Below are 21,499 nucleotides of genomic sequence, written 5' to 3'. Positions count from 1 at the left end.
AATACTGACCTTGACCCTTCCTCTCCATGACTTTGTCATTCCTTGTTACGACCCTTCATTGACACGAACCTTCTTTATCTTGGCTTCTTCTCACCCCGCGATGTTGACGAGGGGTGAATGGATAATCATGAGCTTAGCATTTATACTTGAGGGGTGCATGGATAATCATGAGTTTATACTTTAGATATGTCGTGTGAGGTAAAAGTACCTTAGATGTGTCTACAACCACCATGGCAGCACATGTTCCCTCAGTATTAATTCCTCTAAATCGCACTCATTCTACCGACATTTCCATAACGTATCAATAAAGATCGTATTTTGCACCAACAGATCTGCGAGAGGGAACATAGGACTCCAATGGAGTCATGCAATCACAAGCAACATAAGCAAACGTGCCCTGAAGCACAAAGTCACAAGGTGAAAAGTCACAATGGCCAATGAGAAAGATTGTGTTACCCGCTGCTCCATTCCCCTCTTTACAAAAACAGGAATACAAAATGCCAACTCTCTCACAATGGCCTCCATATACAAAAGACAATGTTTAGTTAATGCTTCTCTTACAAGGGATGAGAAAAAAAAAAAAAAGTTTGCCATGCGGCATTGGTCGACAAGCTCTATTCACCGGTACACAATTGCTCCCAAGAGTTCAATGCTTTACTAAGGCCTGATGTAGGCGAAAAATGCAGTAGTATAGTGTACTTGTCCTGGACAACACGACTGTTGTCATCATCCTGCTCTTGCAGGGAGATGAGAGGCAACAAGGCCTATAAGGAGAAAGGCATCGCACTTTAAACCTTTGCTGATGCGAAGGTAAAATGTGCAGAGTCCTAGCAGCTCGATATGGAGCGTTCCTCCCAGTCAAACATTCATTTAAGACCAACACACCGTTACAGGTTAGAAAACTCCACTTCAAGTAAATGCCTGTAAGGATCAGACTACTGTAATTCCACAATGCCCCCCTCATTACACGGATTGAAGCAGCTGGGTGATCCTTTCAGATAATGCTTGAAATACAAAGCAGTCGCGATATACTCTTGTGCATTTGCACAAATCTACTTCTGTGACCACATGGGGGATAAAGAATATTTGTTTACACCAACCAGAACCAGCTGAAGTACCTAGCTTTGAGGCACTAACCACTAACACAGAATGCAGTTTTCTTATTCTGTTGAGTTATCGCAAAAGCTTTTTGTGAAGAACCACATGGTTACTAGTATTGGAAGCATCAATGAAGCCAAAGCCAGACAACAACGACAATGACGACTGTAGCAACCATCCCCACATAAGAAATCCATTTGTCAACTCGATGCCGTCTTTCAACCAGCTTCAGTACCGAATTAGACAGCCCCACCGTATTCAGAATGTCCAAAGCTTTCCGTTGTGCATGCTGCATTACAAGAACAGAAAACAAAGAGATGTGTTCCATTACTTGTGTTGCCAGTAGTACCAGTGAGCGGGCTCCGATATACGCTAAGGCAAATAAATAAGCAGCTAATCACCTTCAACCGTTCACGTTGTTCTGCATATTTTACAAGAACTGCAGCCCCCGTTGCATATGCTTCGTCAAGCATTCGAGAAGAGGACTTTGCAGACTGCATTGCTTGCATCTCTTCATCATAAATTTGTAAAATCCGAGCTCCCTCACTCCCATCTCCTTTCTGTATACATAAGATAGATAATGACTAAGGCCACATGGTAACATTCGAGTAACTTTTCAGAAAATCTAAAGAAACCCATGATGTTGAAGGAAACAAAAACTCACCGTTCTTTGAAACAGATCAGCTCTTTCCTTTGCCTCAGCTTGTCTTCGATTTTGCCTGCCAAAATACTTGTCAAGGCCCAATCTCAAAGAATCTGCTTCCTCCATTATCTGTTCCACCTTCCTACATAGTGAAAATAATTCCATGAAGAACCTATTTTATACAAACAAAAAGCTGAGGACTACAACCTATTTCATATGTGAAACAATTTTTCTTTAGGAGAAACAGAACATTTTAAAGCCGGCAGTAACTACTTGATAACATTAGACACCCATGAATACAAAGAGTCCAAAAACTTTCATGACGATGCGTGGTAAATAGTGGATCGTACTTAATTCAAGCAATAAGGAGACTTAAGATCCATACATAAAATACGGTACATAAGGTACACAATCTTGTATGGATTGAGGTTTAAGGTACGTAAAAATATGCCCCATTGGTAAAAATACCTTAATAAATAGAGAAAAATAGGAATTTTGTAATAAACATATAAACTATCACTCTATAGTTGATTAGACAGATCTACCTACCCAGAATATCAATAAAGTGACTTTTCACTTGCGACTTGTACGCTAACAATTGCAGTACAAATACTTCAAACACAATATCCGTGACCTATAGGATGATAAAATCTCAAATTACAATATCACAAAGTGACAATTGATCAATACTTGTTCCCAAGACTACACCCTAAACCAGTGTTCAATCCTCTCTGCACTCTTTGTAGAGACTCCTGGATTATAATTTATGCTTCAGACTAAAGTCAACTTCAAACTCTAGTAAAAGGGCTCAAAAAATACCTCGCCCACCTAACAAAACTCCGGGGGGGGGGGGAGTAGTAGATTAAAACATACGAGTAGAGATCAGCACAGCAAGGATGTGATTGCTAAATAGGTTACAATCATCATGATTTGTATCTTAGACCTCGACGAAAATGTGATTGATTAGTGAATGATCTCTTTGTGCAAGTTCTGAACGTCTCTTTTGGTTGAAAATTTATGTAGTTTCGGCTTGTTGATTATTCGTGTGCAGGGAAAAGATTGACACAATATTGGGGACCAGAAGATGGGTTGGTTCCCCCCCTTAAAGAGAATCTTTATTAGGGAGAATCTTTTTACACGCACAAGAACCGGAGTAACCCCTCCGTTCTAAACCTCAAATTCAATGGTCGATTCCTTCCCGTACGGGAAAATCCGAAAGACGAGCTCTCAATTCAGTTTCCATCTGTTTCTGGAGCATGAAGCCCCACAAGACATTCCTGATTCTGTTTCCGGAATCCCTGAGCATAGGCCAAGACCCTCCGTGAAACAATCCTTATATTTTTCAATAAATTGAAAACGTTTAATTTCCAAACTAGAGAGCGAACCCTCGTTAGTTTTATCTTTTTCCCGAGGAAAATCAAGTAAGTAAAAACGCACTTCATTTCCATTTTAATGGAGATATGGCTTACAATAGGGAATAGCCAATCCCCTACATCAGCAAAAAATTTAATGTTCTTGCCCTATGCTCAAAAGCGAGTCTTTTCCACATAATAGAATGATTCATAGTCCTTGTACTCGCCAATCCGAAGATTGAGCTATCCTTGCACGGGAGTTGCATTGGTGGTCAACCCTTCGAATGCCAATCCGGAAGTGACCAGAGTTCCAAGTTGAGCCAGTGTGAGGCCCAAGCGTTTTGCAATTTCCAATGAGATAAAGTTGTCCGTTGATCAAGGGTCATAGAGGATCAACACCCACTGGTTATTCACGGAGCCCCATCCTTTAAGGTTCCTTCTTCGATTGTTCCTTCTTCGAAGATGCTTATTCCTGCCGAACAGGGCAATCGGTCTTCATGTGTCCTTTCTCACCACAATAGAAACACCTTCTTGTTCTATGCTCAAAAGCGAGTCTTTTTTCCACATAATAGAATGATTCGCCAATCCAAAGATTGAGTTGTCGTTGCACGGAAGTTGCATTGGTGGTCAACCCTTCAAATGCCAATCCGAAAGTGACCAGAGTTCCAAGTTCAGCCGGTTTGAGGCCCAAGCATTCTACAATTTCCAATGAGATAAAGTTGTTCGTTGATCAAAGGTCATAGAGGATCAACACCCGCTAGTTATTCACGGATCCCCATCCTTTAAGGAGCTGACGCTTCCTTTTTCTGTTTCCGTATTTCCCTAGACATCACGAATAGAATTCGAGCTTGGTGAAGCGGGTTTCTCTTCGATTGTTCCTTCTTCGAAGATGCTTGTTCCTCCCGTTGCTGACAAACAGGGCAGTCAATCTTCATGTGTCCTTTCTCACCACAATAGAAACACCTTCCTTGCTCTTTGAAGGTTTGCTTGATTTGGCATGAGATACTTGAGCCGTTTGCCGGTATCATCTAGCTTCTTACGCTAATCTGGGTCCTCAAGGGGACGCTTTTTTCCTTGGTCATCATAAACCGCTCTGCTATGTTCCATCCTGCTGGGGATACCATTGGAATGTAGATACTCGGCAATGATTGCCAGCTCCATCATCCACTAAGGGTATCCTGAGGATACACCTTCATGCTCTTTTAAAGCGGTGGTTGAAGGCCTGCTTCGAATTTTCGTATCTTTTCATAAGTCGGAAATCTTCATGAAAGGTGTAACTTTCAAAAGAACCGACCAATACTTGTCAACATGGGTTGTGCCTTTTTCATGTTCCCTCTGGGCGAGCCAATTCCATTCCTTCCGAATATCCTTCTCGAAGTCACGCGGAAGAAATTGTTCATAAAATTCAGTTATGAATTGAGCCCACGTTCTAGCTTGTGTACCCTCCGGAATCTTGGCTAAACTTGTACTTGTTGAAGTTCGTATTCAGCGGTTCTTCTGTGGCTCATCATGGTTCTTCCCATTCCTTCCCAATACCGTCCTCCTTTATAGAGAAAGAGAGGAATCCGAGCTCCCAAAAGAGACGAGGGAGAAGATCGACACATTGCCCCCCCCCCCCCTTAAAGAGAATCTTTATTAGGGAGAATCTTTTTACAAGCACAAGAACCGATGTAACCCCTCTGTGCTAAATCTCAGAGTTGACGATCGATTCCTTCCCATGTGGGAAATTCCGAGAGACAAGCTACCAATTCGGTTTCCGTCAGCTCCTAGAGCGTGAAGAAGACCCACAGACTGTTCCTGATTCCGTTTCCGGAATCCCTGAGCATAGGCCGAGGCCTTCTTGCTCCTTCTCCGTGACCGAGTATCTGCAAAAACACAAACACGCAACAACTCGTAAAGCGTATTCACAATCGGTACCTGTCGCTCCCAGTGCGGAAAAGCGACCTTCGCACGTTGACTTCACACGTTCACTTGCAAATTCCCGCCGGCAGATCCGCCAAGAGCTACCGCTGGTGAAACTGTGCATCTGACAGAGAGGGCTGGCTGAATTTATAGGCACCTGGAACCGACAGAAATAGTCAGTGCGGTGCCGGCAAAGATAGCTGCAAAGGTAGGCTGGCGACAGATTTTTCTACGCAACGACGAGAGATCGTAAGTTATTTTCAGCCGAAAAGACCAGCGTTGTTTTTTTTTAGAAGCCTTGCTTTTATTTTAGTCATTGGTTGCCCACTTATTAAGTGGGCGGCAGGTCAATTTTTACAATTGTGTGAACTTGTTAAAAACTCAATAAAACTCAGTGAGCTGAAAACTGATGCCACACAATACTTCCCAGGCGTCCCTGGATGCAATTCTCAGGCACAGATGCAATGCAAATACAAATTCCTCACAAGAAAGCATTTGCTTTTCTCGGAAAAAATATTCCGCTTTTTAGAAAAAGCTTCTTAGAACCCATCTTCATCCTTGTGCTTGCGTCTTTACACGTATTCCTTTTCACAGTTCTAATTTCTTGCCAGACCAATGGAATATTCCCTTTTTGATGCTCCCGTCACCCATCACGTGACGCATCAGGAATATCCCTTTCCCGATCTCTCCCATTGAACTAACGGTACAACCCCTTTGCGATGCTTAATGTCACCCATCATATGACACATCAGAGTTTTCCATTCCTGATGGGTTTTATCAATTCCCGTAGATCTACAATTCCTAACCTTTACGGCTCAAGTGCACACATTTAAATATCCTAGTTTTAATAAATAGAAATTACTCAAAAAAATAAAATAATCCATTTAGCAACAATCGAGGGCCATTACAATTCTTTCAAGAGGGGGGTATGTCACAAGTTTGTGGCGTGGCATGTCCGACTTAAAGGATATGGCTGAGAGGACCAGAGAAGATGTGGCTGGGAGACAAAGGGTTTTAAAAACCTAGCCCCTACCAACTTGAAGAGCACGGCCGAGGGGCCTAAACCCTAACTAACAAAAGTATCAAGGGCTGATCTGCAGATTCCGTAAATCACGTTGACTACTGACATGGCCCTACTGCACAGATTTTCGTGATTTGAGCTGGCTGAATCTGGCAGTTCTATGCCGTGCTTTTTGGGCTTTCAAGATTAAGTGCTTTTGAGAGATTTTGGGGCTTTGCTTTTGGGCATCCCTTGTATAAGTGCCATGAGGGCCACTCTATGGAGAGCATCTGGACGCAGAGTCTCGAAGAGTTGGACCCTCGAGTAGTTGTACCTTTGTGATCGGCAATTGTTTACAGGCTTGGACACTCCAAGAAAGAAATCAATTGCAACACACACACACACACACAAAAACTACAGAACTTCAATAGAGATACAGAGAGAAGAGGAGAGTCGACACAAAATAGTGAAGTTCCATTCCCAGACGCATTGGCCCCAGAGACTGGCACCCCTTTCGGTATTTCTTTATTATAACTTCGCTAAGGTACAACTCTAGAGGGTCCAACTCTCTCTGAGACACTGCATCCAGATGCTCTTTGAGGAGTGGCCCTAGGACACATATAAATGTACAAGGAATGCCCAAAAGCATCAGCTCTAAAAGCACTCACACCCAAAAGCATTGGTACCAAAGCTTGTGTAAAAATTGCCCAATTGTAGCCAACGCAAAATGCGAAAATCCACACAACTGCCACGCCAGCACAGTTAGAGCAATTTACAAAAATCTTGCCCAAAGTTCAAGCTTTTGATATATAGATTTTAGGCCCCTCGGCCGGTGCTCCATAAGTTGGTAGGGTTAGGATTTTAATCCCTAACCCCTTAGGCTCCTCAACCCATCTTTTGGGTTCAGTTCCTCTTGTCAACTTAGCTGGTTCTTTCCGGTTGGGCACGCCACGGGCATCACTTTGAGACATTCCCCCCTATAGAAAGAATTGTAATCAACCTCGATTACACCTGCAAACAGTCAAAGGACAAAACTTTCTTCAGTAGACATTGACTCTATGTACCCATGCACTAGACTTCCATAGATCCAACACTTTCACTCAGACATCAGTCAAACTGATCAATCACATGTTTGTCAAGGGTCCCAGCTACAAATCATGATCATTGTAACCTATCAAGCAATCACATCCAGACCGCGCTTTTTTCTTTTTGGATGTCTTGATCTACTAAATCTTGTTACTATCAAATTCATATCCTTTCTTTTCACATTTCAATCAAGCAAACCATGCCCTAACCATTCCCACAAGACAGTATATTCACACAGCATGCAGCTCACAAAATCACACACTTAGTTCACATTGAACACCGTGTTTCAATCATTCAATCTAGCCATCTCATACCGTCCAGAACTCTTGATGCACCTAGATGCAGCCATCTCATCCTTCCGAAACTCTTCATGCACTCAGAATAGTAGCCAGTCATCTCATCCACATAAAAATTTTGATGCACTAGAATCTCATTCAATTCTCATTCACTTAGCCATCACATCCGAATCTCATTGATCTCTAACACATGTCTAGATGCACTAAGTTCAAATCATTCATCAAATAAATGTTGCAGACATTTCGTCTTTCTCTACATGTCTCTAACAATACACACTTCAAAGAGCACATGCCTTTAATTCAATCAAGAATTCATATGTTCATAAAATTATTCCGCAAAAAGAAGTGGAGTGGCTCCCCTGCTATGCCGCACCGCACCAGATTCAACCTGTTGATTCATCAATGACTTTTGGCATAAACACTGCTAATAATCTCTTAGACCCGAAGGTCGTGCTTTCCCGTAAAGAGCTTGGGCACAAGGCCGTTCCTTCCCGTGAGGGACTTAGGCGCGAAGCCGTACTTTCCCGTAAGGGACTTAGGCGTGAAGCCGTACCTTCCCATAAGGGACTTAGACGTGAAGCCGTACTTCCCGTGAAGGGCCTTCCCGTGAGACGGGAGATTCTTGCAAAACAAACCACACAAAGCAGCAATTCTCAATGCGTATCAACACCTTATACCTGTCGCTCCTTGCTCGGAGAATCAACCTCCGTACTCAATCGTCACGCGAATACTTGCAGTTTCCATCGCCAGACTCTGCTCCAAAGCCCTAGCGCTGGTGCTTTTCTGCTGCTTCCGGCTCTTCAGAAACTGAACGCTGGCTACCCTTTTATAGGGTCTGGCACCTGGCAGGAATAGGGATCCAAAAAGCAGAGATGGGCGCTCCTAGAGAGGAGAGAGAAAATCGCGTTTTCTAGAGAGAGGAGAGAGAGAGAGATCGCAATTCAGCCCCCTGCATAGCTATTAGCGTTGGCTTTTTTTTATAAGAGCCTTGCTTGCTTTATTTTATTAATAAAGGGGCCGGTCACTTAAAAGTGACCGGTCACTTTATAAAATAAAGTGTGAACCTGTTCAAACTTTAAAAACTCACTTAGTCAATGAAAACAATGCTATACGAACACATTCCAGGCGTCCCCGGGTGCAGGACACGACACAGATGCAATGCAGACACAGACTCTTCGCGGGAAAACATCTGTCCTCCCGCGACTGTTCCTGCTTTTCATAAAAAGCTTCATTGAACCCATCTTTATTCTTGTGCTTGCGTTCTTACACGTACTTTCTTACTCAGTTCGGATTTCCTCCTTAGCCTACGGGATGCCCCCTTACTGATGCACCCGTCACCCATCATGTGACGCATCAGGGGCACTCGTAACCCGGCCCTTTCCACCGAACTTACGGAAACTCCTTCGCGATGTTTACCGTCACCCATCAAATGACACATCAGAGTTATCCGTTCATGATGGCAGTTCCTGTAGCTACAATCTTTTAACAGTTCTTAGTGCACATAATAAAATATCCTTAAAAAAAGAGATTTAATCATTTAAAATAAGAAAATAGTCCAATTAGCAACAGACAAGCATGATGATTTGCATGAAGATGATGTGATTGTTCACAAGGATGGTGTTAGTTGATACTTTCTCTAGTGAAGCTAACCTCGTTGCAGAGACGATCAATCACGAAAAACCGATCTTGCCTCTCGAATCAAGGTCCAAAGAACCCCCTCAAGAAGAACCGATCTTGGCTCTCGAGCCGAATTGTACGAGTGTTTCATTCGTGATCGTTTCCTGTATTTTAGTCAGCGTCTTTATGTGATCCCTTTTCCTAGGCATGACATATTGTACGTTGAGCATGTTTCACTCATGGATGAGCACGGATGTATGCGGATTGTTCATGAAAAGCTGAAAAGTATGCATTCAAGGAAGTCGCATTTCATGTCTCTTCCTTGGCACGACACAGTAGTAGAAAGAGCACATGAAAGTATGAGCACCAAGCATGGGCATTTCCGTTGTGAATTGCCACAATTGATTGATTTAAATCAGCAAGACATGATTCGATCTCATTGTTTGCGTGTGTGTGGTGAACGGTTTGGCACTCCATCTATTTGTTCATCTACATTGCATGAACAGTCTATTGGGACGACAAGATTTTTTCCAGTCACTTTACATGGAATAGGTATGTTCATGGTTTTGTGTTGGAAATGGTTTCAGGAATTTTCAGCCATGGAGATTCTTAAAGAAGAAAGAAAAGTGACTCTCGACGAAGTTGAAGCATTGAAGGAGCCACAAAAGACTTTGTGTGGCTTTCGGCGCGGCCCAAAGAAGCAAGCATTGCACACCTTTATGAAGTTCAAGTACCGCATGACCCACACATCAAAGTGGGCCAGCGAAGAGTCCCTTCCAGAATTCCGGATGCTATTGGCGATCTCCCTCGAAGCCATACAGTTCGGTACGAGTACCTCACTTTGAAAAGGAGGGGATGTCACGTGACACATCCAACCCTATGTGTCCGTGGACAAGTTACAGCACGACAAGGGTTCAGTCAGTCCAGTCAGTCTAGATTTAGAAGTGATCTGGCACTTTTGTGAGTCTGTTTGCAGACCGTGCATGTCTAGACACTTAGTGTAGATGCATATCCTCTGGTTGCACATAGCATAATCATAAGCATTCCCATCAGAATCCTTCAGGGGAATTTTCCAGTGCATTTAGCCTATTTTCCCTATTTTTGATATTTTTCACTTATTATTTTTAAGTGACTTTTGTTGGAAAGTAGGTAGTGCAAATTGAGTAAGTTTGTATATAAGCAAACCTAGACTAGCACTAATTGGCAGAAGAGGCAGCACGAGCACCTTGCTCAACAGGCAACTTCTCAGCGAGACCCCCCCCGGGGAGGAGACTTAGCGTTTTCAGCCAAGGACAGTCAGTGTTTTTCTCCATTGCAAATCAGCCCCAGCGTTTTGCATTGCACACCAACCCAACGACAGCAAGACATAGCACAAGCCTAGCGTTTTTGCAAAAGCACAGAATTCAGCCCTGGCGTTTTTAATTTGCAGACCAACCTCAGCGTTTTGCAGATTACCGCGACGGAACCTCAAGCAACACCAGCGTTTTCAGTTTTCAGCCTTTAGACATCGCAGAAGAACCCCCGAACCTCACAGATCTCACCTTCCCGCAACAGTTCCTCGCCACACGGTCAGTTTCCGCAAGGTTTACAATTTCAGCCCGGAAAAAGCAGATTTCAGCATCTGCGTTTTCAGCACGTCGTCGTCGCATCGTCGCCATCGACATCGTCATCGACATAGAGTCAAAATTCAGCAAATAGAAGATTTGCAGATTTGAGCCCTTAGAGTTTTCATATTTCAGCCCGTCTCGTCGTCGTCCTCATCGTCGTCGACATCGTCGGCGAGTCCAAGCATTGTAGAGATTTGTGCAATCATAAGTAGACCGCTCTCACCATAGAGAGTGGGGCCTTCGGAGGAGGGTTTTACAACGTATCTGGTGTCGTATTTCTCTTCTCTCTATCTCTCAATCTCATGCACTTGCATGCAGTGTCCATTCACTTTGTTTGTGTCCATTGCACTCTCTCACTAAAGGGATGGAAGGCTGTCCCTTCTGTAAGTAAAAGGAATCCTTGAGCACAGTTCGGAGCACTCATCTTGAGCAAAGTTCAAACATTCCTTCCGCTGCACCTTACATTGAAAGAAGGGTTGTTGCAAATAAGCAAGTTTTGACGAGGATTTAGATTTTTCTTCTTCTGCACTCGGTTTGACATCTCGCAACATGATTAAGGCAATAGTACAATCACGTTTTTGAACCAGGCGTTTGACTTGTAAAGCAGAGTCCAATATAATGGGTTTGGTACTGAAAAGACCATGAAGCTCCACTTCTTGTTGCTTATGGAAGAGCCGAATAGAGTGATCTTTGAAACTGATTATTGGATCATACTGAAGTCTGAAATAACCAAGATTGGCCAAGGATCAAGTCGTAATGTGACAAGGGCATAACTGAAAAACCAAGATGATCTCGTACTCCTGAATCTGAAAATCCAACTTTACAATTCTTTTGTTGCACTGGAGAAAGGAACCATCAGCAAGTTCTACTTGGTAAGCCACCTCACTAGGTTGTGTTTAAAGGCGAAGTTTAGTAACCAAGGATGTGCTGACGAAATTAGTAGAACACCCACTATCCACAAGAACATTGATTAGATGCATGCCAACAAACCCAAAGAGGCTAAGAACCTGATTCGAAAGATCCACTGGAGCAACGACATGATTTCGAGCATTTAGCATTAAGGCACTCACCACCTTAGTCGAACACAACGTGCTGCTTGCTTGCCTTTGTCTGGACAAGAGGTTGGTTGTGGACAGGTTCTGAAAATGTGGTCTCCATGTGAGAATTCTGGCGAGGATTTGAAGGGTTTGGCTTCTTGGGGCACTCATACCACCTGTTCTATCCATTGCAAATTGTGCATAATCCTGGACGGTTGGAGTGGGAGGTTGAAGGAGCCGATGAAGAGGCTTGCTACCCAAAAAAAGTATCCTGCCAAAAATCACGAGACCGTTCGTTCAATGATTGGGACGATTGTGTCGTCGATTCTGATGAGCGATGCTGCGCCGCGCAAAAGGTGCACGCTAGAGGTGCAACCCTACAGAGAGGTGCATGCCAGGAGTGGCACTTTTTTGTGAAGAGGTCTTGTTTTTCGTACGAAGTGTCCAGCAATTCAAAAGGGTGCCAGTCGATGAAGAGGTGCTACCCTTTGGCGCGAAGAGACACCATTAGATGAAGAGGCATACGCTCAGAATTTCAGCCAGTATGCCACATGCACTCATCTCCTTCTCTGTATTTATTTATTTAGAATAGAGGCTATCGAATTACCTCATACTTGGCCGTATGTATGCCATCTTTCTGCTGCTTCCATGCAACTCCGAAAGAGGGTAGAGTGTAGCGGCAAGGGTGAGAGGCTCACAACCTTCAGGTCCAGAGAAAAAAATTTGCTCCGATACCACTATAAGGATTATAGGTACTAATCCTTAATTAAGTACTTACTCATGATTAAGACTTAAGAAACTTGAATTGAACTCAAAAACAAGACTCAGAAGACTCTGTGTTGATTGATTGAAAGTGTGATACACGTACATATGAAAAGCTATGACCCTTCACGAAGAGACACATCCTTTAGGCAAATAGACATGTCTTTAGGCGAATGGACACATCCATTCGATGAAGAGCCGCAACCATTGGTCGAAGGGACATGACTAGTCGTCGAAGGAGTGTGGCTAAAGGTGAAGAGGTATGACTTTTGGGCGAAGAGTTGTGACCATTCAAAGACAGGAGTCCTCCCGGGTTAGTCACACTTCGCATCTGCATCTGTAATGAATCAAGAAGAGTGTAGCAAGTCCCAATCGTGACACATACTAGCCGTACAAGTATGCCGTAGACCTATGTCAAGCACCAGAGTGCTAGGCATCAAAGCTGAAGAGATGGGGTACACAGCAGAGGCACGGTTGGCATGTCCTGGCCGCTCAAAGTGTGTTACGCCTATCATTGGAAAGCTGCGTCTGCATATCCAGTCATATGTGGACACAGAGGAATTTTACATCATGCCATTGTGATGTGCTGTTGGAAATCCCGTGGATGTTCCGTATACATGGAGTGTTGGATGTCTTCAACAAGAAGATCACCCTTCAATATAGACGCAAAACTCACATCCTTGATGTAAAGCTTAAAGGGGAGTCTATCCCTATTGTATCTGCTTTGGCTATCACTTCTGTATTCAAGAATCATCTTTCTATGTACTTGATTTTTGCACATGATGTTTCAAATAATTCAATCAAATTTATCTGTGTTAGATAAAGAAAGGTCAACTTTTTTGCAAGAGTTTAATGACTTTTTTTCTGATTCATTACCGTCTCACTTGCCGCCGGAGAGGTGTCACCAGCGTGTGACTACTATCTATCCTTTTTGTTGATTTCTTTCTTATTATCTATTTACTTTCACTTTTTGGAAACACCCCTCGGGAAATCTAACTGCCCTGCATTGCATAGCTAGTGTGGAACTGTCCAGAGGGAGTCCAGGCCTGAGGGCAAGAGAGCACTAAGGTTGGACAAGGACTATGGTTAGCCAAGTGGGGTCATTGACTAGCCAAAGTGGAATCCTTTGCTACAGAGGCTACATTTCAGTTCTGGATGTGGCCGCAGTGTACAAAGAGGGTCGGATGACCTAGAAAGATACAATGGCAGCATCTCCTAAAATTTAGGGAACTGCTATTTTGGGACCTGAAAATGTGTTGGCGTCATTACCTCCGGAATGACAAAGGGAACATTTTCTTACTCTGCCGTGAAGTCAACTGGGCAACCGGTTGGGATATTTTTAGGCGGCAACCCCGAAACGGGAAAATGCTTGTAAAAGTGCCAAGTGGCACCTTCTGGTGCACTTGCCTCATGCAACAAGAAGTGGCGCTGAATTTAGGAGGGGGAGAGCCTCATTTTCAGATTTGTCACAGGTTAAGAGCTATGGAGTGCTTGCTTTCCCTCTTATGCACAGTGCGGTGCCAGGAGTGATGCCCTGCACGCTACGCACTGCCCTCTCTCTCCCCTTTGGCAGTATGTTATGCCCCTCTAGTGGGCTTTTCATTTGACCAATGTACAGTTGTGTGGGTTCATGCGCGATTGCCGAGGCAAGAGCCTCTTGCACAGGTACTGGATTAGCTAGCGGCTAATCCCCCCGCAGGTACAGGTGAATTCGGAGAGGTTTCACGCCAGAAATCTCGTCCGATTCAAAGGGCAAGTAGCCCTACAGGTGCGGGAGCTCGAGGACTTGCTAGGGATGCGACCGGCACGCGGAACGGAGCCCGAAACAGTGAATTACAGCCTGCTGTGTATTTTTGCAGGTTTAGGGTTTTGGCCCTAAACGGACCCTAATACCCCCAGGAGGTTCGGGGACGCAAGGGGACCGCTGTACAGGCGATCTGGCGCATTTTCAGGGCTGAAAACAGAGAATTCAGCGTGCTGCAGATTCTCGCCAGGTTTTGCAAAGTGCCCGTATGCGTCGGGAAAGTCAGTCAATGCGTGGGAATACTGACCGTGAAGGGTTCTAGTACAGTTATGCTGCCGAAATCGGGCTGGAACAGTGGAAATTCAGCCGAGTTTGTGCGGGGCAGCTTGTAGGAACCACAGCGTTTATTCCCTCTTTTGAACAATAAAGAAATACCGAAAGGGGCGCCTAAGTTAGGGGCCAATCTGGTGTCCGTCTACTCATACAGGTGCAATCTAGCAACCTGTATCCCTCTCCCCTTTGTTGTGTCTTGAAAATACAAGTAAAATAGACGACTAATAATGGGTGAAAGCTAAATCAAGGTTTAAAGTAAAGTCTACCGCCCTTTTTGGATCAAACAGGCCGGTTTCAAGAGGCCCGAGGATCATGCGATAGATTTGGTGCCAAGTTGTAGCCCACCAAATAGGCCTCCCTACAAGGTTAGTGCGGCTCAACAGAAAGAGATTATGGGCCAAGTAGAGGAGCTGTTAGAGAAAGGGCTGATTCAACCTAGTTCTTCACCCTTTTGCTCCCCAGTGCTTCTAGTGCAGAAGAAGAATAGCTCTTGGCGCATGTGTATTGATTACCATGCGTTGAATAAGAATACCATCAAGACCAGGTTTCTTGAATCTTATCCCAAGGATTGATGATATTCTTGACCGACTAGAGGGTGCTGCAATTTTCATCAGGATAGACCTTAAGAGTGGGTACCATCAAATTCGTCTCGGGCCAGAGGATGTGCACAAAGACGGCGTTTAGGACGACATTTTCCGCCCACATCGAAGGTTTGTTGGCACGTTCTTTGACGACATGATAGTCTACTCAAAGAATTCAGAGGAGCATAGGCGTCACTTGACCATTGTCTTCGAAGAGCTACACAGTCACAGGTTGCTTGTTAATCCTAAGAAAAGTGAGTTTTTCTTAGAAGAGATTCACTTTCTTGACCACATTGTCAAAGGATGGTGTCCGAATGGATCTTGCCAAGGTTGAACCAATTAGGACATGGCCAAATTTGAAGACTATGCATGATGTTCATAGATTCTTGGGCTTATGCTCTTACTACATAACATTTACACAAGAACTTTGTCGAGATTGCTTCACCTCTTCATGCTTTGCAAAAGAAAGAGGCCACGTTCAAGTGGACACAAAAAGAGTCTGTCACAAAGTGATGACGTGGCGGACAGCAGAAACCCTAATTTCTGCCAAAAACCCTAATTTCCGGAAATCGCGGAGGCTAAAAAAAAAATTTAATGATTTGCGACACGAATCTTGCTTTTTCTCTACGTAATGAGAAAGAGAGAGAATGCTTTTGCTTTCAAGTTTTGACTCTCTGTGAGAGAGAGAGAGAGAGAGAGAGCAATTGCTTTTGATTTGAAGCTTTTGGGGCTCTGCTTTTGGGCATACCTTGTAACCTTTAAATTAGTGGTGAGGGCCTCACTTCTCAAAGCATCTGGACGTAGAGTCTGAGAGTGAATCCCGACCCACTCTCTTGTACTTTGAATTGATTAATACAAAAAGAAATACCGAAAGGGGCGCCAGTCTTTGGGGCCAATATCTCTAGGCACGGAACTCCGCCGGGCCAGTGCAAATCTATTGTGATCTGTGAATTGTTTTGAAGTGGTTATTTGGTGCTGTCGCGATTGATTCTTGACTTGGGAGTGTCCAAGTCTGTTACAGTGGTATCAGAGCAAGGCCGATTTCTCTTCTACGGGAAATCCCCAATTTTTTTCCGCGGCACCTATGGCTTCTCGCAAGGATTAGTCGACTCCCTCTGCATCTGGAGATGCGGGTTGGGATCACAACGAAGATTCCGACAGAGAGTATGGCCCGCCTCGGCCTACTCAGGCGGAGCGGCGAGAGATGGAGCGTCGCCAGTTGATCGCCGATGCAACGAAGATGATGCTCAATTTTGCGAAGGACCCAAAATTTGCAAAATATATGAGCAAGACTTCTTTTCAAGAAGTGCATGAGCAGTGGCAGAAAACCACTACACCCACTCTCAAGAAACCTTCTGCTCACAAGAAATATTCAGAGAAGGAATTACAATAGTTGGTTGATGCGCGGATTGATCAGCTTTTTGACGCGCAAAAGAAAGCCAAAAAGCACGGCAAAAAGCAGAAGAAAAGCACTGACTTCCCGGGATATTTGGGTCGTCAGTCGACTTTTGACAAGGCAAAGAAACGGAAGAAGCATGTTTGATTTGAAGGAGTACCCAGTTCTTCTTCTTCTTCATCTGACAGTTCTTCTGGCTCTTCAGATTCGAGCGAAGAAGACAGAAAAGGTAAAAAGCGAAGCAAGAAACAAAGCTTCGGAAAGGGCAAGAAAAAGGCAAAGAAGGCTACATCTCGCCTAAAGACTAACAGTTCTACTGAGGACTCGTCTACAGACAGCTCAGATTCCGATGACAGAAACTTTTATGCGAACAAGAAGAATTTTTACAAAGCTAACCTGTATGACTTTCTCAAAGATAAAAGCAAGAAAGTCCGAGAGTTTAAGGAAGGTGGCCACTCGATCAAGTTTGATACTTTTTCAGGATACTCAGATGCTTCGAAGGCTTTGTCTTTTATACATCAATTTGACATCGCTTTCGCGGGAGGACGCTATTCAGAGCACTCCAAGATTCGGAGAGCTGCCTCTTACTTTAAGGGGAATGCTCGTAATTGGTGATCCACGCTTCTTTTAAACAACACTGCGCCAGTTAAATGACTGAAATTTAAGAAGCTTTTTATTTCTTCTTGGTTGACGCAAGAATATGAACGAGATGTACGAGCTGCTTGGAACCATCTTCGGATGACCAAGAAAGATACAATCAATGCTTATTGTGAAAGATTCTGGAGCTCTTTTCTACCCGCCTCTTCATTCAAGAAGATCTCATTCAGAGAACAGATTGAGCGGTTTACCTTGGGTCTACCTACAGAGATCCGAGATCACTGCTTCGAACAGACGTCAGCTTCTATTCAAGAGTGGATGAGTCATGCGAAGCGGGGCTTTGCCATTCACTCTGGCAGTCTGACCTACCCCACAGATGAGGCCATGACACAACGAGCCGAACAGACTTCGGGGAATAAAAGTAGAAAGAAAAAGAGCAACCAAGAGAAAAAGGATGCACAACCCAAGCTTACTCCTGAGGAGAGAGCTCGCTTCATCAGAGAGGGGAAGTGCTTTGGATGCGGGGAACATGGACATATCTCCGCGAAGTGCCCTAAAAAGGCACAGAAAGAACAGAATGATAAAGACGAAGGCAGGCCTGAGAGTTCGAGAGCAGCTGAGCAACGTGGTAGAAAAGGCAGATAGAAAAACAGAACTGGTACCACATGGCGTGGAACCTGCACCGAATCTAATGAATGAAAGTACAAACTTTGCCGCTTTTGGGGCAAAGTGAAGGATCAGGAAGCTCTTTTGAAGGAGCCAAGGCCAACTTCTTTTCACTTGGAATTGGCGGGTCGATTTGGAAATTACGCCCGACAGACTGACGCCACAGACGGAGGTAGTTCGACTAGCACCCGGATGGGATGTTGCCATTACACCGAGCATTGGCAAACTTCGTTTGCAATGACAGGGGTGTTCAGGGCACGCGAGTGACGTTCTACTCAGGATCCCTTGGTACCACAAGAACTACGCCGTGGTTGACTACCGGGCCGAGAAAGCGACTTTAATAAATGAAGGGCTTACAAATTGTACTTGATGAACTTCAGTTTCCTACTCATTCTTTTGGGAGAGAACTGAATGATGGATAAAGGTTGAATATGTTTTGACCTGATCAAAAGAACGCCAAGATTTTTCTCCACACTCATGCCAATTGCTTTTCAGAGGGCCTAAAGATCAAACCATTGATCTGATACCTGGAAGCAGGCCACCGAATCGGCCAGCTTATCGTGTGAGCCGAGTACAGAATGAAAAGATTATGAACCCAGTGAAAGACCTATTGGAAAAGGGTCTTGTCCAGCCTAGTACTTCACCGTATTGCTCTCCAGTGTTGTTGGAGGCTTTTTTTTTTTTTTTTAAATAATGATGAGCGACGCGAATCTTGCTTTTTCTCTACGCAATGAGAAAGAGAGAGAGAATGCTTTTCCTTTCAAGTTTTGACTCTCTGTGAGAGAGAGAGAGAGAGAGAGCAGTTGCTTTTGATTTGAAGCTTTTGGGGCTCTGCTTTTGGGCATACCTTGTAACCTTTAAATTAGTGGTGAGGGCCTCACTTCTCAGAGCATCTGGACGCAGTCTGAGAGTGAATCCCAACCCACTCTCTTGTACTTTGAATTGATTAATACAAAAAGAAATACCGAAAGGGACGCCAATCTTTAGGGCCAATATCTCTAGGCACGGAACTCCGCCGGGCCAGTGCAAATCTATTGTGATTTGTGAATTGTTTTGAAGTGGTTATTTGGTGCTGTCGCGATTGATTCTTGACTTGGAGTGTCCAAGTCTGTTACAGATCCAATAATTGTCTTACCAGACCTCAGGAAGTCATTTGTGGTCCAGTGTAATGTGTGTGGCAATAGTATTGGGGCAGTGTTAATGCAAGATGGTCAGGTAGTAGCTTATAAGAGCAGAATCTTGCAAGGGTTAGAAAAGACTATGCCAATTTACGAGAAAGAGCTACTTGCCGTGATTCATGCGCTTTCTAGTTGGAAGCACTACCTGTTAGGTGCTGATTTTGTTGTCCAGACAGATCATCAAACCTTGCGATACTTCTTAACACAGTCAAAAGTTATCCGAAAAGCACATGCGATGGGCAAACATTCCCTCTATGTTCCACTTTCAGACTTTGCATGTGGAAGGCAAGAAGAATATTGTGGCTAATGGGTTATCAAGAAAGCCACAAATTTCAGCTATGTCAATTCCTTATCATCATGACCTTGATGACAAGAAGGAACAGTATGCTATTGATGAAGATTTTGCAAGGATCTTTAAACAGTTCCAAGATGGGCAACGCCATGAGCACTACCTCATCAACGACGGTTTTATGATGATGCATGGCAAACTATGTGTCACTAGGCCATTGCGACATAAAGGTATGGTAGAAAGCCATGTCCCACCGTATGCAGGGCATCGTGGTATAGATGCAACAGTGAAAACGGTTGAGACATTCTTTTATTGGCCTACTTTGAAGAGAGATGTGGATGCCTTTGTGCGAGCATGCATGATTTTCCAAAAGGTCAAATTTGACAGGCAAAAGGCACGAGGGTTGTTACAACCACTACCTATTCCAGATAAGCCATGGGAAAGCATTGCTATGGATTTTATCTTTGATCTTCCGAGAACACCGACAGGGATGATGGTATATGAACCATTATTTGCAAGTTCCGCAAGCAGGCCTATTTTATTCCTGTCAAGAAGAAGATGAAATCTACCAAATGGCACGGTTGTTTATAGATTGAACTAATTATAGGTATTCTTTCATGTGTGTATTATTAGAGTGATTTAAAGAAAGATGAAATGTATGCAGCATTTTGTATGATGAATGATTTGATGGATATAGTGCATCTAGACATCTAGAGATCAACGAGATCTAAATGTGATGGCTAAGTGAATGTGATTCTAGTGCATCAAGATTTCTATCTAGATGAGATAACTCGATAATGTTGTTAGTGCATCAAGAGTTCCGGAAGGATGCGATGGCTACACAAAGATCTAGGTGCATCAAGAGTTCTAGACTACATGAGATGATTAGATTGAATGATTGAACCTCCGTGTGAACTAAGTTCTCTCTCCCCCTCTTCTCTTTCTAGTGTTTCTCTCTCCTCTTCTCTCTCTTCCCCCGCGGTTTCCCTTGTCACCACGCCTTCCACTCCACTTTGACACTAACAACCGTCTATCGAAAGCATCTATGAAACAACAACTTTCGCCTACCAACTAAGTCATGGAAAGGTTCCACGCCACCTATTTTGGGGTCACTCACCAATAATATGACTAGTTGGTCATTACACATCTGACAATCACTAGATCTGTTACCAAATATACTTCCTCGTCCTTCCTCAATTGCTAGTCGAGGAAGTGCTGCTTCAAACAAAATCAGAGCATGTGACACATTACCCAGGAATGTAACTGCTCTCCTTATTGCACCTAACTAGAGTTGTTACAAAACTTAGCTTAATTGGTTCACCCAAAGGGCTGTGCAGATTCTTGAGAGAATTTTGTAAGTATTATGGCCAAGATCTCAGTGTTCAGCGACATTCTTGTGTGTGAAAGAACTGACTGAGGCAATTTCTGAACAAAAAGGTGAAAGCTTCACCTCGACAGACATTACAGTCATTAAGATCCTGGAAACGCATTTACAACCATTTGTCTCACGTTGTCCTTAGCATGTTGTCATTATGGGAAGCGCGCCACTGCGATGCTTGCATCCCAAATACCATAGCAACCAGCAGACTCGAGGGTAAATCCATGTATAACTGACAAAAGAGCCTGTAAGAGACTGACCTTTTCCAGAGATCACGCTGGGGTTTTGCGATCTGAGAGCGCCATAGCCGATCCATGTCAGCACCGTATTGTTGTAGCTGTGAGAGCTCGCGCTTGACGTTCTGTGCAAGGTCCTGGCCGGGGGCATCTTGAGAAGAGGGAAAGGGAGCGGTGCTGGCAAAGGAGGAGGAAGAAGACGGCAAGGCTGCTGCTGCAGACTCCAGGCGCTCCAGCCTTTCCAAGCCATCACGCACTACCAGCAAAGAGTGACGAGCCTTCTGGTAGATTTCTGAAATCGTCGCTCCCGCCATGACTGTCGATGCATGGAGCTACAGACGATTGCAATGACAGGCCCTTCTCACGGAATAAATGCAGCGATCGACCCAGTTATGTCGTGATACACACTGCAAGACGCAATTTGAACACAAACTTGTTCAAAGGGAAGGAACTTCCAATGCTCACATACACCGGTTGCATATTTTTGGCCTGCCCAAACTATAGCGATGCCTTCTCATAGGAAAAAAGATTGAGTTGTATTTTCAAACACTTTTTGGTAAACCAAAAATGGTGATTGGTTGAAATAAGATAGTGGGCACTCATTTAAATGAAGAGTGTGTAAATCTAATGACGGATATGTGTTGAGTTTTGAAATATGAAGTGAATGCTCATTTACCAAGAAAAGGATTTTGGGCTACCTT

At 44.0% G+C, this 21,499-nt stretch overlaps 1 protein-coding gene across 1 annotated transcript; it reads right to left on the bottom strand.

Annotated features, from left to right (window-relative positions):
* Positions 1-892: 892 nt before the first annotated feature.
* On the bottom strand, positions 893-21,244 carry LOC147429328 (membrin-11-like). Its single transcript, XM_086495470.1, has 4 exons — positions 20,823-21,244; positions 1,763-1,883; positions 1,500-1,658; positions 893-1,387 (listed from the first exon to the last, which is right to left on the bottom strand). Exons 1-4 carry the CDS (start codon positions 21,110-21,112, stop codon positions 1,226-1,228), a joined length of 732 nt encoding a protein of 243 aa, XP_086351596.1. The 5' UTR covers positions 21,113-21,244; the 3' UTR covers positions 893-1,225.
* Between the last annotated feature and the right edge of the window lie 255 nt (positions 21,245-21,499).

This window comes from Adiantum capillus-veneris, chromosome 22 (genome assembly GCF_014529385.1).
Source record: "Adiantum capillus-veneris isolate H3 chromosome 22, ASM1452938v2, whole genome shotgun sequence".
NCBI classification, from domain to species: Eukaryota; Viridiplantae; Streptophyta; class Polypodiopsida; order Polypodiales; family Pteridaceae; genus Adiantum; species Adiantum capillus-veneris.
Note: the sequence above shows the minus strand (reverse complement) of the source record. Positions and strands in the feature narration are given on the sequence as shown.